This window comes from Salvelinus namaycush, chromosome 23, assembly GCF_016432855.1.
Source record: "Salvelinus namaycush isolate Seneca chromosome 23, SaNama_1.0, whole genome shotgun sequence".
NCBI classification, from domain to species: domain Eukaryota; kingdom Metazoa; phylum Chordata; class Actinopteri; order Salmoniformes; family Salmonidae; genus Salvelinus; species Salvelinus namaycush.
In genome coordinates, this window is record NC_052329.1 from 35,054,673 (window position 1) to 35,068,676 (window position 14,004).

The 14,004-nt window shown below is 45.1% G+C and overlaps 1 protein-coding gene across 1 annotated transcript in view; it reads left to right on the plus strand.

The window, feature by feature from the left end:
- The window catches only part of LOC120018364 (serine/arginine repetitive matrix protein 2-like), a 62,092-nt gene that overhangs the window by 18,266 nt on the left and 29,822 nt on the right, over positions 1–14,004 (plus strand). The window contains exons 2-4 of the mRNA XM_038961525.1: positions 1,111–1,188; positions 8,302–8,702; positions 13,902–14,002. Of these exons, the coding sequence (XP_038817453.1) occupies positions 1,140–1,188; positions 8,302–8,702; positions 13,902–14,002 (551 nt within the window). The 5' untranslated portion in view covers positions 1,111–1,139. The remainder of the gene's footprint in view (positions 1–1,110; positions 1,189–8,301; positions 8,703–13,901; positions 14,003–14,004) is intronic.

Consider the following 14,004-nt stretch of genomic DNA (forward strand, 5'->3'; position numbering starts at 1 on the left):
CAGAGAAGAGCACATTCTTGTTTAACAGCCAAACATTACATACGTTCTGTTTCCTCGTTTTTTGTTGTGTGTGTGGAGAAAGAAAAGAATTCTTCCATGCGGCTGTGTGTGCCCTCCTCCCCTCTTATTTCCCAAACAGCATCTCTCATGTTTCAGCCTTTTAATTGCTTTGGCTCCAAGTTTTCCTTCCCCCCCCCCCCTCCCTTTCTATGCTTTCGTCTCCGAGTGAAAGGAGCGGAAGGCACTTCAGTGCTGATAAAGTCTGCTTTTGGCTTCCCTCTGTCTAAACCAAAGGGAGTGGGCTTCACTGGATTGGAATCATAGCCTGAGAAATGCCCTTTTGAATTAGAAGATCTTGCAACTCTGGTACTTTCTCAGGTATTTGTTCTGTGTCTTTGTTTAAGAGGCCTCAGAAGTGACACCCAACCAGTAGAGAGAATGTATCCGTGGAACATCCACTGTGTGTCGTGCAAAAGTGGTTTAAAACAGCCACCTGAAAGCGGTGAACGGTGAAAGAATACATTCCTAAAGTCTGTTAAAAGATAGAACCCGAGTGAAGTCATGCGCTAATTCTGTGCTAGTGCACATTGCAGAGTTACACATTACACAGTCCTTTTTTGTATTCCCATCAAAAGGACTGTGTAATGGGGTCCAATTCAGATTTACACTGTAAATGGGGGTCCAGTTCAGATTGACTTAGGTACACACTCTCTTGTGGGCAATAGATAGAAAATAAGTTTCTTTGCAGAAATAATCATACTTTCATCGCAGTGCTGTCTGTCCTACAGTATGCCCTACAGTATGTCCTACAGTATGTCCTACAGTATGTCCTACAGTATGCCCTACAGTATGTCCTACAGTATGCCCTACAGTATGCCCTACAGTATGCCCTACAGTATGTCCTACAGTATGCCCTACAGTATGCCCTACAGTATGCCCTACAGTATGTCCTACAGTATGCCCTACAGTATGCCCTACAGTATGTCCTACAGTATGTCCTACAGTATGCCCTACAGTATGCCCTACAGTATGTCCTGTGTTGCACAATGACAACTGTATTTTGCTAATTTCTTTCATTGTTGTGATGTTTTGGTTGATTGTCCTTTACAGGTTTCCACTTCCTGTGACACCATCACACCATGCCTGAGGGGGCGGGCCTAGGCAGCCAGAGAAAGCTCAGCAACCAAGGTCAGAGTTCAACACTGATACTGTCACACCTGTGACGTTATTGTTGTGTAACGTCAGAGTATTCTATTCAACTTCCGATGTTTTAATATACTCTATGTCAATGTATGCAAAAATGAATGTACCTACTGTAAATTCATATTTACAATGTGTTTATCTTGTTTGGTTATTGTTATCTCAGCAGTTTCACACTGTAGCTACAATATAGTTAAAGATGCACTCCGGGATCTTAAGCACAATACATTTGTAACGAATTGCACAAATTGGATTCGCAACATATCACACAAAATGGATGACGTAGTACACAATTGGATGACGTAGTACACAAAAAAACGGGGACCCGTTTTGGCTCTTGAGCACCACTTTCAAAACTACTGGCTGAAACTATACAAAAGTTTGAGAGTGCATCTTTAATGATAAAGACTGAAAGAGCTCAGTAATGAGCTAGCATTAGGAAGAGCCACTAAGGTTGATTTTTGGTGTAACATTGGAGTTCTTGTTAACGGGATAGAATTAGAGTGCATGTTCTGTTTACTGTATGTTTCGTGGCCGCTCGCAAAGTATAATGTTGAACAATGTTTAGGGGTAAAAAGAGAAGAAATCTCTCTATTCAGATTATACAGAAAAGATAGGCTACAGAGCACGCCCAAGATAAGGGTGTCCAGTTAGCATAGGAATGACAACATGTCCAAATTGTCAAATTGACGAGAGGGAAGTGGTGAGACTATGGGAGGGCACTGCACGTGACTATATTTAGGCCTTAGTCTGCCCCTCTCCCACACCCCAGTTTTTCCCAACAAAGAGAGTGCTTATATTAACGGAGTCGATCATGACTGAAAATGTTGTGCAAATGCACATACAATGTGGATTGTTTAAAACTTCTTAGACATAGGGGGCGACATTTTCACTTTTGGATGAAATTATGCCCAAATTAAACGGCCTCGTACTCTGTCCTAGATCATATGATATGCATATTATTATTACTATTGGATAGAAAACACTCTGAAGTCTCTACAACTGTTTGAATTATATCTGTGAGTAAAACAGAACTCATTTGGCAGGCAAACTTCCAAACAGGAAGTGAAAATTCTGAAATGGGTCGCTGTGAAAGGCATCGCCTATTCAATTGCCTAATATTTATGGATATGTATGCACTTCATACGCCTTCCACTAGATGTCAACAGGCAGTAGAACGTGGAATGAAGTGTCTAGCCTGATGTGGGACCGAATGAGAGCCTTTGGAGTGACAGGTCAGTCATATTGCCAGTATTTGGCCACGCACTTGGGTATGTCATATCTTTGTCTGCAAATCGTTAGATAGACATGAAGAAATGCTCCGTCTGGGACGTTATTGGATATATATGAGAAAAACATCCTGAAGATTGATTCTCAACTGAGTTTGACCAGTTTATTCAATTTGTAATATAACTTTTTGAAGTTTTCGTTCATTAGCGCAAAGTTCTTTGGACACGTGAGCTACACATGCTAGCCAAAGTTGCTAATTCGACAGAAGTAATGGACATTATGAAACAAAACAACGATTTATTGTGGAACTAGGATTCCTGGCACTGCATTCGGATGAAAGTTCATCAAAGGTAAGGGAATATTTATTATGTTATTTCTGTTGACGCTGTTGACTCCAACATGGCGGAGAATGGCTGAGCGCTGTCTCAGATTATTGCATGCTGTGCTTTTTACTAAAGTTATTTTTTTAAATCTAACACAGCGGTTGCATTAAGAACCAGTGTATCTTTAATTATATGTACAACATGTATTTTTCATCAAAGTTTATGATGAGTTTTTCTGTTATGCTAGTCAGCTTTTCTGATGACAGTTATCCCGGTTTCGGGATGGGTATTGAGTCCTCTGTAAACATTGGAAAGTCCTCTGTAAACATAGGGAAGTTGGAAGGTCTTAGAGTGGCCTAGCTTTGGCTCGGCATTGTGAAGGGTCACAAGGTCAAATTTATGGGATTTATTGTACTGCATTGCAGGGTCATTTATTCCAACATAGAAAATACTGTTTTACATAATGCAAAGTATATTGTACTGCTTTTATAGGTATTTTTATGGATTCGTTTTTTCACCCTTTATTTAACCAGGAAAGCCCTTTAGTCGTTCCGGGGTCCACTATAGTTTCACTCGCTTCACGGGGTCTCCTTATATGATGTTTTCTTTCAGGTTACTAGTACAGCCTCCTAACTCATTTGTACCGTCTAAAGCATTATCTTTCACTCACTGCCTGTCCCTCAGGTGTATTTAGCTCAAGTGAGAATTTTTGTTTTGCAGAATGCCCAGTGAGTTTCATCTAGATTAACACCCAGAAACACAGTGTGCTTGTTCGTCTGTACTCACGGAGCCCAGTGGAGGCTCACCAGGCAGCCCACTGTACTTTATGTAAAACACATCTCACAGAGACTCAGCCAGAGGAAAAGAGAGCTACTTTGTTGCCCTGTGAGCACTGGGTCAGTGTGACTTGGCCAGTTTGTGGTTAGTCGGACTCCCTACTAGTTTGATGTTGCTGATGTTTTGGAATCTGCAAATGACCCTTCAAAGTCCAGTTAACGCGTCTCTCATTGAGCTCACTTTCCCCCTGTCGCCCCTAGCAACTGCACCGAAGTGAAGCGTGTTCTCAGCTAAAAACAGTGTGTTGTTGATCCCAACCACATCCTCTGGTGGGTTGTCAGGTGCAGGCCTCGTTCTACACACAACAGGCTGTACTGTTTTTGTCAGTTAGCAGAAGATCCTCTTCCCCCTAAACTGTGTCATCGGTTTACTTTCTCTTTTCCAATATCAGACCTCAGGATAAGACCCAGATGCAGACAGTTCGAAGTAACAAAAGTTTATTGCAAAAACAGGGGGCAGGCAAACGACAGGTCAAGGGCAGGCAGAGGTCGGTAATCCAGAGCGGAGTCCGAAAGGTACAGAACGGCAGGCAGGCTCAGGGTCAGGGCAGGCAGAAAACTAGAAAACAGGGACTTGAGAGAAAACAGGAGTACGGGAAAAACACTGGTAGGCTTGATGAGACAAGACGAACTGGCAACAGACAAACAGAGAACACAGGTATAAATACACAGGGGATAATGGGGCTGATGGGCTACATCTTAAGGGGGGTGGAGACAAGCACAAGTATAGGTGAAACAGATCAGGGTGTGACACTCAAAGCCCGTCTTTGACACACACACACACACATCTGACTTGAAACTCCCCCAAATAACCAGTATTCTAAAACACCAAATAAGGCGAATGCAACATGAAAGGCCAGCATGTCCTTGTGGTTTTCTCTGCATGGTTCAGAGCTTTTTTTCACTTTCAGAAAGAGCAGAAAATAGCAGCTGTGCCAAGCTCTCACCTCCTGTCTGCCCTTGCTTCATAAGTGGCTTGCACCCTGACGTGTACTAAAACAGGAAATCTAAAAAATACTTTCTCTCTCTCTCTCTCTCTCTCTCTCTCTCTCTCTCTCTCTCTCTCTCTCCTCACTCTGCATGTCTCTTGCTAACACTGACAGTTCCTGTCTCTGTAGTCTGTACAGTCAGACTCACAAAGTGCTCTAGGCAGGCCATTGCCAGATGAACGAGGTGAGATGGAGGTGTGCTGTCGGGGGGAAAAAACAATCTATTGTAGTAACTGTTAGTTGAGTTGGAGTGTGGTTGACGTAACTGAGTTTGGTTCAACGCCGGGCGGGCGGTGGATCCAGGCCAGAGGGTTCAGTGTGGGGTGTGGAGCTGGCTGGTCAGTGGTCTGAGAACTCTGCCTGTATGGGACTGTCTGGGAGCCGAGCCCAAGTGTGTCAGTAGCAGCAGCAGTGTGGTGAATTAGTCGTTGACAGGGACATGGCTGTGGTTTGGATCCGGTAGTTTAAACAGGCTGACCTCATGCGTTCTGGAGGGCAGGGGAGAGGCTGAACTCACTGTTTAGCAGGTAGGTGACTGTTTCTGTTTGCTGGAGTAGGTCTCTAATGGGTTATAACCATCAGTAGATGAAGGCATGCCCCTTTTGGCACTGCAGGAGACTGTTAGTACTGGTGATTGAGTTAGTGGGGCTGTCCTTAGCCCTCATTGGACCATTACTGGATAAATGGAAATAGTAGAGTGTTCAAGGCCTGCACTGACCAGTGTGCATATGCTTTATTTTACAGTAATATTTACCTGATTTGACTGTCTGGTTACATGGTCAATTGTTATTACACAATTCTGACCTAATAACTCATTCTTGTTTTTATGGTATTAATGGTACTGTTCACCATTTTGTAGCAGGTAGTTAACAATACTGTGTTTTAATTATTATATACTGTGCCAGAAAGTACCCATTGCTGCCACGTAATGTCTTAGCAAATACTAGGGAAATGGCAGCTGCAACAAATATACCGCCGTTTATAAACTGTGTGGTTCCAGCACTGAATGTTGATTGGCTGACAGCCATGGTATATCAGACCGTATACCACGGGCGTGACAAAACATTTATTTTTACTGCTCTAATTACGTTGGTAAACAGTTTATAATAGCAATAAGGCACCTTGGAGGTTTGTGATATATGGCCAATATACCACGGCTAAGGGCTGTGTCCAGGCACTCCGCAGTGCGTCGTGCGTAAGAACAGCCCTTAGCTGTGGTATATTGGCCATATACCACACCCACCTCGTGCCTTATTGCTTAAATATACAACTATGGTTATTAGGTAGGTTAGTGTGCACAGGAATTGTCACCTCAGATATGGCTTTGGCCATATATCTATGTTAACATGTTTAACCCTGATTGCAGCAGTATTGTTCAGTGTGTGACCTGTATCCACTCCAGACCTTTTTGGGCTCTCTGTCAGACGTTCTCTCTGATCTCATCTCAGCCCAGATGTCTGTGTTTTGGTGGGCTGTCTTAAACATTTTGACGCCAGGGGAAAATACTGCAATTGTATATGCCTACCATGGAGCAGCTTTGGTGATACGTCAAGTGTTCCACTTGAGCCCACATGGGTCTCTTGAGTTGAATTCATTATACTCTTACGACTCAATTGCCAGTTTCCCCCCCCAAAATATGTGATTACGGTGACATTACTGTATAAAAAATTATTAGTTGAATCAACAAAATCCTACTCATGCTAGTAGCCCAGATTGGCTACACTCTTAGAGAAAAGGGTTCTACCTGGAACCAACAAGGGTTATTCAAAGGGTTCTCCTATAGGGATAGCCGCAGAACCCTTTTAGGTTGTAAATAGCACCTTTTTCTCTAAAAGTGTTAGTTTTTCTGAATGGGAGTGTTGGGAAACAACAGCTACCGCCCCAGCTTCAGGGTGAGGATAAAGACAATGGGTCAGGTATCATCTTTGACTAATGCAGTAAATATAGCACTGCGTATGCCCACGGAAACTCTATCCATATACACATACTGCAAGTTTATAGTCTGTGTTAGCCTCGAATAAGGTAATTCCCAATTGGGCAGCCATGAGGTGGATACTCTTCATGGAAAACCACTCAGATTGGTTGTAAAAAATGTCTGCAATTAGAAAGTATAATAAGAGTTTGGAGCAATTATACTGATTAATCCATTTTTCAATATAATTATTGGTTAACGATGCATCTGCCCTTTTGCAGTCAAGAGTCTTAACATAAATATCCAATGTGTTTATGGGATAAGGGCTATTTGACCTCATTTTAACCCATTGTAAAAACAAAACAATTTTTAAAAAAAGGAATTGAATCCTTGTTTATAATACAATTCATTTTAATAGGATAGCTTATCATAATTGACCTTTTTTGTTTCCCAAAGTGCTAAGATTTTTTTATGCACAGTGAGTCTCACCCGGCATCTTACTAAACAGATTACCACCAGTCAAGCATCCACATCTATGTATAGTTGGAGGGCATATTTTGCTGTCTTTCTCTTTTCTCTCTACTGAAGCCAAGTCATTTTCCGTCCATATAAGACTGGAGTCATTCTACTGCTTTTCTTGGAACCAGGCCAACGTAGATAAACACTGCCCTTCAAGTAGCTCACGAGTTTGCTTAAATCAAATTCGGAACAATTCATTCGGCCAAAATGCTTTAGAATCTTGTGTGAATGCCCTCGAGCAAGGAAACCATAGTGAATGTCTACAACAGCTAGCTAATGGTTAAATGAAGCTTCTGATAGATGGGGGTACACACCACGGTCACAGACGCACAATCATGGCTCATTGCGATTCATAGTGATTCATGATTACTTGGTGGAATATGGGTAACATTTGAACAAAAAAGCAGTGGCCCTTGGTTCTGCTGAAGATTATGTAGCTAAATAAGGAGTTGTTGTTTTCGTTGTCGTCGTTTAAGGGTTAGTGAGCTAGCGAGGCAAGTACCAGTCGTCTGAATTGAACAATTATGCCACAGGCAGTTATGGATTGTTCCTCTCGGTTGGCCCTCCCTTTCTAAAGTGGGCAGCCATTGTAGCACCACCACTTCTAAATTTTACTCTCAACACAGTGAAAGTCTTTTTTTGTAGCCTGGGCTTATTTCATGCTCATTTACCGTGACAACCAGTCTATTTTCTTTCCAATTGTTTGATTTCAGACAGAACCGTTCTCTGTCTAGTGTTCTGTTCCCTGTGTTTAATTGGCCTTGCCTGACAACGCTGAGATGGTCCCAGTAAAGGGGGTCACTGGGACCTCAGTGAATCTACTCCACCGACCGGCGGATAAAGCCGGGGGGGGATTGGTCTCTGTTTCCTGTCAGCCCTGATTTGGCTTTGTGTGTTTTTGCATAAAAGTGCAGGAGGTTGCCAGAACAAGAAGATTGACGGCGCGATTGTAGCAACCAAACTGTGAGAGTTGTTCTCGTAGTTACACCTTTTTTTGACACCCCTTGTTTCCTGCATGGCAGCTTTGTGGTCATGTTCAGAGGAACACAAAGTAAGCTGTTCCGTCAGCCTGTTCTGACGTTCATGGCAGAAATCAACCTGCACATTAGTCTTGTAGTACTGTAAGTCTTTTGTCTTATTGTTCCCCAAGAGAAGAAGTGTTCTGGCACCTATTTCCCAACTGCTGATGGTTGGTTGGAATAGTTTGTGTTGATTTATGTTGACATGACATTGACTGTCTCCTCCTTTTCTCTCCTCCTTTTCCCCATCTTCTCCCTTCATCCCTCACCCAGCTGCCAAGCGCCCCTCCTCCGTGTCCTCCCTGAGCAGCATTGTGGGTAGGATGGCCTCGTCGGAGCGCGCCTCCCGCGGGAGCTGCACCTCGGTCAACACGGTGTGCTCGGACAGCGACCGCACGGCCAGCCTCAGCTCCTCTGCCTCCTCCGCCTCCCTGCAGGACGTACACTCTTCCTCCTCCTCGCTGCCCTACGGGGCCGTGCCTGCCTACCCCTCCTCGCCGCAGCGCAACGGCTCCGACATCAGCCTGGACCTAACCCCTCTCTCCCAGCTCCCAGCGGGGGCAAACCCTGCCACTGCCGCGTCCCCGCCCAAGCTGTCTCGCTTGGAGAGGGTGGCGCTGGAGATAGTGGAGACGGAGCAGGCGTACGTGAGGGACCTGAAGAGCATCGTAGAGGTAAGAAAGAAGTCCTCCTCTCCCCTTCCCTCCCCTCTCCTCTCCTTTCCTCTCCTCCTGTCCTCAGTACAGTCTGTGTGTCTCCTCTCTGAGATATGGCCTGCTGCTGGTACTGGGCTGAGGGCAGCTACACCTGGCCAGTAAATCTAGCTACGGGCATTACCACCACCATTCCTGGTACTTGGTACCATATTGAATAGGGTTTAACATGATCATCATATGGTTTACATATTGGCATGTATACAGTTTACAGTATACATATTGAGTTGATTATTTCTGAATTGGAAATACCAGAATGCCTAATGACTATAATGAAACTGGAACTCATGAATACTGTAGTTGTGTCAGCAGTTTTTCCATCCCCTTTCCACGGAAGAACTCCTCGACTCTCCCACCAGCTTCCGATAAATAAAATGTGAACAATGCTTTCATCCCCTCCTCGTTCAGTGGCCATCTTAGAGCCCTGTCTGGCCTCCCCGTGTGCCTCTGTGGCTCCATCCATCAGTGGCCCAGGTGGAACGCGAGGCGGGCAAGAGGAGGGCATGGCACAGGATGAGAGCAGCAGTAAATCCAAGTCATTACTTCAAAAGGATGTTTCATACTCCTATCCGACAGGGTCAGCTGACTTGTGACAATGAGGAGTCTGTGACTGATCACTCACTCACGCTAACGCTCGCGTACGCACACACATACTCACACTCACACACACTGATACCTCACACGTGCGCGCACATTTACGTGCACGCACACACACAGATGGAGGATCGTTTGAGAAGGAACAGAGTGTGGTTGTTGAGTCAGGGGACCTTTGGGTGGACGACAGTCAACACGTTTATCATATTGCCATTGGAAGCGGATGAAACTAGAGGATTTAGCTGTGCCCTTTAAGGTAGGTCAGGAATCAGGAGTCTCTCTACGGGATTGAGGAGGAAAAGAGAGGAAAGACAGCCATAAAGGAATAGAGGAAGTGACATCACTTTGATGTCTCATTTTTGTTTTGGCCAGCGCTCCCTTGAAAAAGTAATTTACATCTCTTTTCCTGGTTTAGTGTTAGGTTTAGGGTTAGGGTTAGGTTTACGTTTAGGGCTAGGTTTAGGTTTAGATATAGGTTTAGGGTTAGGTTTAGGTTTAGGGTTAGGTTTAGGTTTAGATATTGGGTAGAGGTTAGGGTAAAAGTCTATTTATACTTGATCTGAAAATGTGGACGGAGGCGCCGTATGTGTGATGCAATTGCGGAGCTTCCAGAGGCTTCCAGAGGCTTCCAGAGGTCAAATCAACCTCCGTACCACATCGCCGTGCGCCTCTCAAATTTTGCAACAATGCGGAGAGCTCTGCATTGACAGGATTGGCTGACGGTAGGTGAGGGTGGGAGGCCCTGTATAAACACAAACTCACTTCCTTGACAACTTCCTTCACAACAGCTCTGCTCCGTTAAGTACAAGAAGTATGAAAGCCCTGACGCCTGCGGAGGCTGCGTTGCAGTAAATGCTGTAAATCAAATCAAATCAAATGTCATTGGTCACATACACATGGTTAGCAGATGTTATTGCGAGTGTAGCGAAAATGCTTGTGCTTCTAGTTCCGAAAGTGCAACAAAATCTAAAAAGTAATCTAACAATTACACAACAACTACCTAATACACACAAATCTAACTAAAGGGATGAAATATGAATATATCCATATAAATATATGGATGAGCAATGACAGAGCGTCGTAGGCAAGATGCAATAGAATATATACATATGAGATGAGTAATGCAAGATGTGTAAACATGGTTAAAGTGGCATTATTAAAGTGACTAGTGACCCATGTAATAAAGTGGCCAATGATTTCAAGTCTGTATTTTGGCAGCAGCCTCTCTGTGTTAGTGATGGCTGTTTAACAGTCGGATGGCCTTGAGATAGAAGCTATTTTTCAGTCTCTCGGTCCTGGCTTTGATGCACCTGTACTGACCTCGCTTTCTGGATGCACGGCCACTTCAGACGTTGGATTGACCATGCAGAGCATTTAAGGGTTATGGTGGTGTAAGGGTTCAGGTTAGGGGCATGGCTAGGGTAAAGGCTCATGGATAGTTAGTCATCTTTAAACAACCTTTTGGTTGTATTTTCTTTTTGGTTTTATTGTGAAAGCCAACCTGATGGACCTAGGGTTAGGGTTGAGGTGCAAGACAGTGTGGTTCATGCAGGTCAGGTCGGTGCTGGAGTGATCTGATTAAGGGGTTCTGCCTCTGCTTTGATGTGGAGACAGAGAGGGAATGTTGCCAATGGCACTCATTAGCAAGTGGAAGTCAGCAGGTGGTGCAATCAGCACCCTGGGAGAACGGTGCTGAGAGCAGAGGGTTAAATGTGCATCTGTGTGTGCGCGGTTACGAGAGAGAGAGAGAGAGAGAGAGGGTGGGTGAAAAGAGAGAGGCAGAGAACGTTTCTTCAGGACATGTGATGATAGGTGTGTGGGGTATGTGTTAGAATGCCTGAAATGGAACCCTAGTTCCTTTTGCTTGACAGTTCTCTTGAAGTTCAGGCTTTTACGAGCCAATAAAAAGAGCAGGCATTTGACTGAGCTAGCCTGTGCAGGGATGCCTTCCAGATCAAATGTCCATACATTTGTTTTTGCGGACAGGGATTTGGGCCAGACCACGGCTGTTTTATCGATCTGTGGGCCCCTGAGTTGATGGAATGGAGTTCGCTGTTGGCTGACCCAGAGTGCTGACTGTGTGAGTTGCACATGTGATGTCTATCGGCTCGAGCGTTCATTAGGCTCAGCCTTTACCAGTTATGGAAATCTGGTTTTGATCCAGGGATGATGTCAAAGTTGCTGGTAATAAGAACCAAGTATGATGATGATTGGAGTCTGTGTGTGTGTGTGTGTGTGTGTGTGTGTGTGTGTGTGTGTGTGTGTGTGTGTGTGTGTGTGTGTGTGTGTGTGTGTGTGTGTGTGTGTGTGTGTGTGTGTGTGTGTGTGTGTGTGTGTTTGTGTGTGTTTGTGAACAGTTTATTAGCTTGCCTTCTGGTGTGTGTGTATGTGTGAGCTCCCATATTGCTCCTATAGGTCTTGAATGTGCAATATACAGTGTTTTGGAAGACACAGGAGGAGAAAGGGGGAGAGAAAATGGGGAGAGCCGGGGAGAGCGAAGCCCCCTTTCGTTCTCGCTGTACTCCTGCCAAATAGGACAGGAAATTGGGGGTGGGTGTTTGGGGGAACGGAGCGTTTTTAGCCTCTCTTTGGCTGTAACCCCCAGTTTGGGCCACATGAGGAGGGGATGGAGGGGCCCTCGCAGGCAGCACAGAGGGACAAACTCCTTTCTCCAAATTCTGACCTAGATTCTCAGACAAAGAGACCAAAACCTGCCGGCTGCTCCGGCCTCTCTCTCTCTCTCTCTCTCTCTCTCTCTCTCTCTCTCTCTCTCTCTCTCTCTTTCCTTCTCTCTTTCATTCTAGCTGTCTTTCTTCCTGTCATAGTGAAACATTTATCTCTTTCTCTTCTGTCTTTCTATTGTTGTGCTCTCTTGCGTTTAACCCTCTTATGTCTCAATTTCCCCCTCTAGTCTCTTCCTCATTCTTACTGTCTTCTCTCTTCTTCTGTCAATTTCTCACTCATCTGTCTGTCTCTCTCTCCTCCTCTCGCTATGGGCCCTAATTGCCCTCCCAAAGGGGGGGGGGGGGGGGGGGGGGGGGGGTGTGTGTGTGTGTGTGTGTGTGTGTGCGTGCGTGCGCGCGAGGGGGAATTCTTGTTCACCCATGACAGCCTGTAAGTCGACAATAATTACAGTGCCAGTGTACCCTTGCCTTTAAAAGGTGATGAGTGTGACGGGAGCCTCACTTATTTTCACCTCATTTTGCCCTACCTCGGCCTGTTTGCTTTCCCAGAACCCCGGTGGCTCTGGAAACAAACACAACTGGAGACAAAGCAACAACAACAAAAACTCCACATTTTATCCTCCAGGAATGTACCCTAGGAGCGCTCCACTCTGCTCGACTCCGTCAGGGTTGGGGGCCATTGAAGCTCCCTTCCCGGTCATAACGCCCTGCCATCCCCACCTCTCACCCCCTCCCACCCCCCTCTCTCATGCATACTTTGTCTGTTTGTTTATTTACACCCGTTTATTTTTGCAGTCAAGTTGGCTTCATCTTATTTTAACGCCTCTTTGTTTTTCTGTTGTTGGCTTATTCTCGCTGGCCAGAATGGTAACTGGGTCTCTGGGTGGACCGCAGCCGCCCTCACGGTTACTCAGATCTCTCTGTTAAACTCAGACCAACAGAATGAACAGCTACCCTGGATAGGTTCCTTAGTGGTTTCTCCATCGGGTTGGCATCTGGAGAGAAAGTTGTCTGTAGGAAGTGGTGTTATCAGATGGGCTTGTTGGCCACTTAAAAAGCCTGCTGGTTATGGGACTATTGGGCCCTGGAGGGCTCTGATAAAGCGCTGACAGCTAGCCTAGATAAGGCCTTTTAGCCTGACTACTGATCACTACATTGGAGGTGGTAGACTTGGAGAGTTTTGTGCTCTGGGCCTGTGGATTGGCCAGACACATTTTGAAGCCCCCTTCTTTCCTAAGGCCCTTAGCCCAGCTCGGAGTGCTCTCTCCCAGGCTTCGCGGGGATGTTAGTCTGTGTTTTTAGGGGGGACATACAATTTTTCTCATTAGACTAGAGCATGGCTCTATTTCCCAGGTCAGAGAGAGGAGCACGAAAGGAAAATACAAATATTGTAACTGTCAGGCCTTTGCCACTTTATTAATTGCTAGGTTTGCTTTCTTGGGCTTCTCAGTGTGTTTACAATAAGGATCGGTGTAGGGCTCAAGTATACATGTTTTTTCTCACGCAGAAAGCCTTGATGATAGTTCAATTACAAATGACCCTAAGACAGCTAACAGAGAATCATCTGGATGAACTGAAGGGACGACGCAGGAGATGGACAAAGAAGGGACTTTTGTCCATTTGAGCAACTATGCTTCGGCATTTTGTGTTATGAAGTCAGAAACAAATGAACATGAAGTATGAATGATGAGATTATGATGAAGATTGTATTTTGTTTATTTTGTCAATAAACATCCTGACATGCATTTACAGAATCACATTCACAGTATCTCTCTCTCTCTCCCCCTCTCCCCCTCTCTCTCCCCCTCTCTCTCTCCCTCTCCCTCTCCCTCTCTCTCTCTCTCTCTCTCTCTCGCTCTCTCGCTCTCTCGCTCTCTCTCAGGACTACCTGGGTTGCATCATTGACTGTGGGGACCTGCCACTCAAGCCGGAAGAAGTCAGCACTCTGTTCTGCAACATTGAGGACATCTATGAGTTCAACAGGT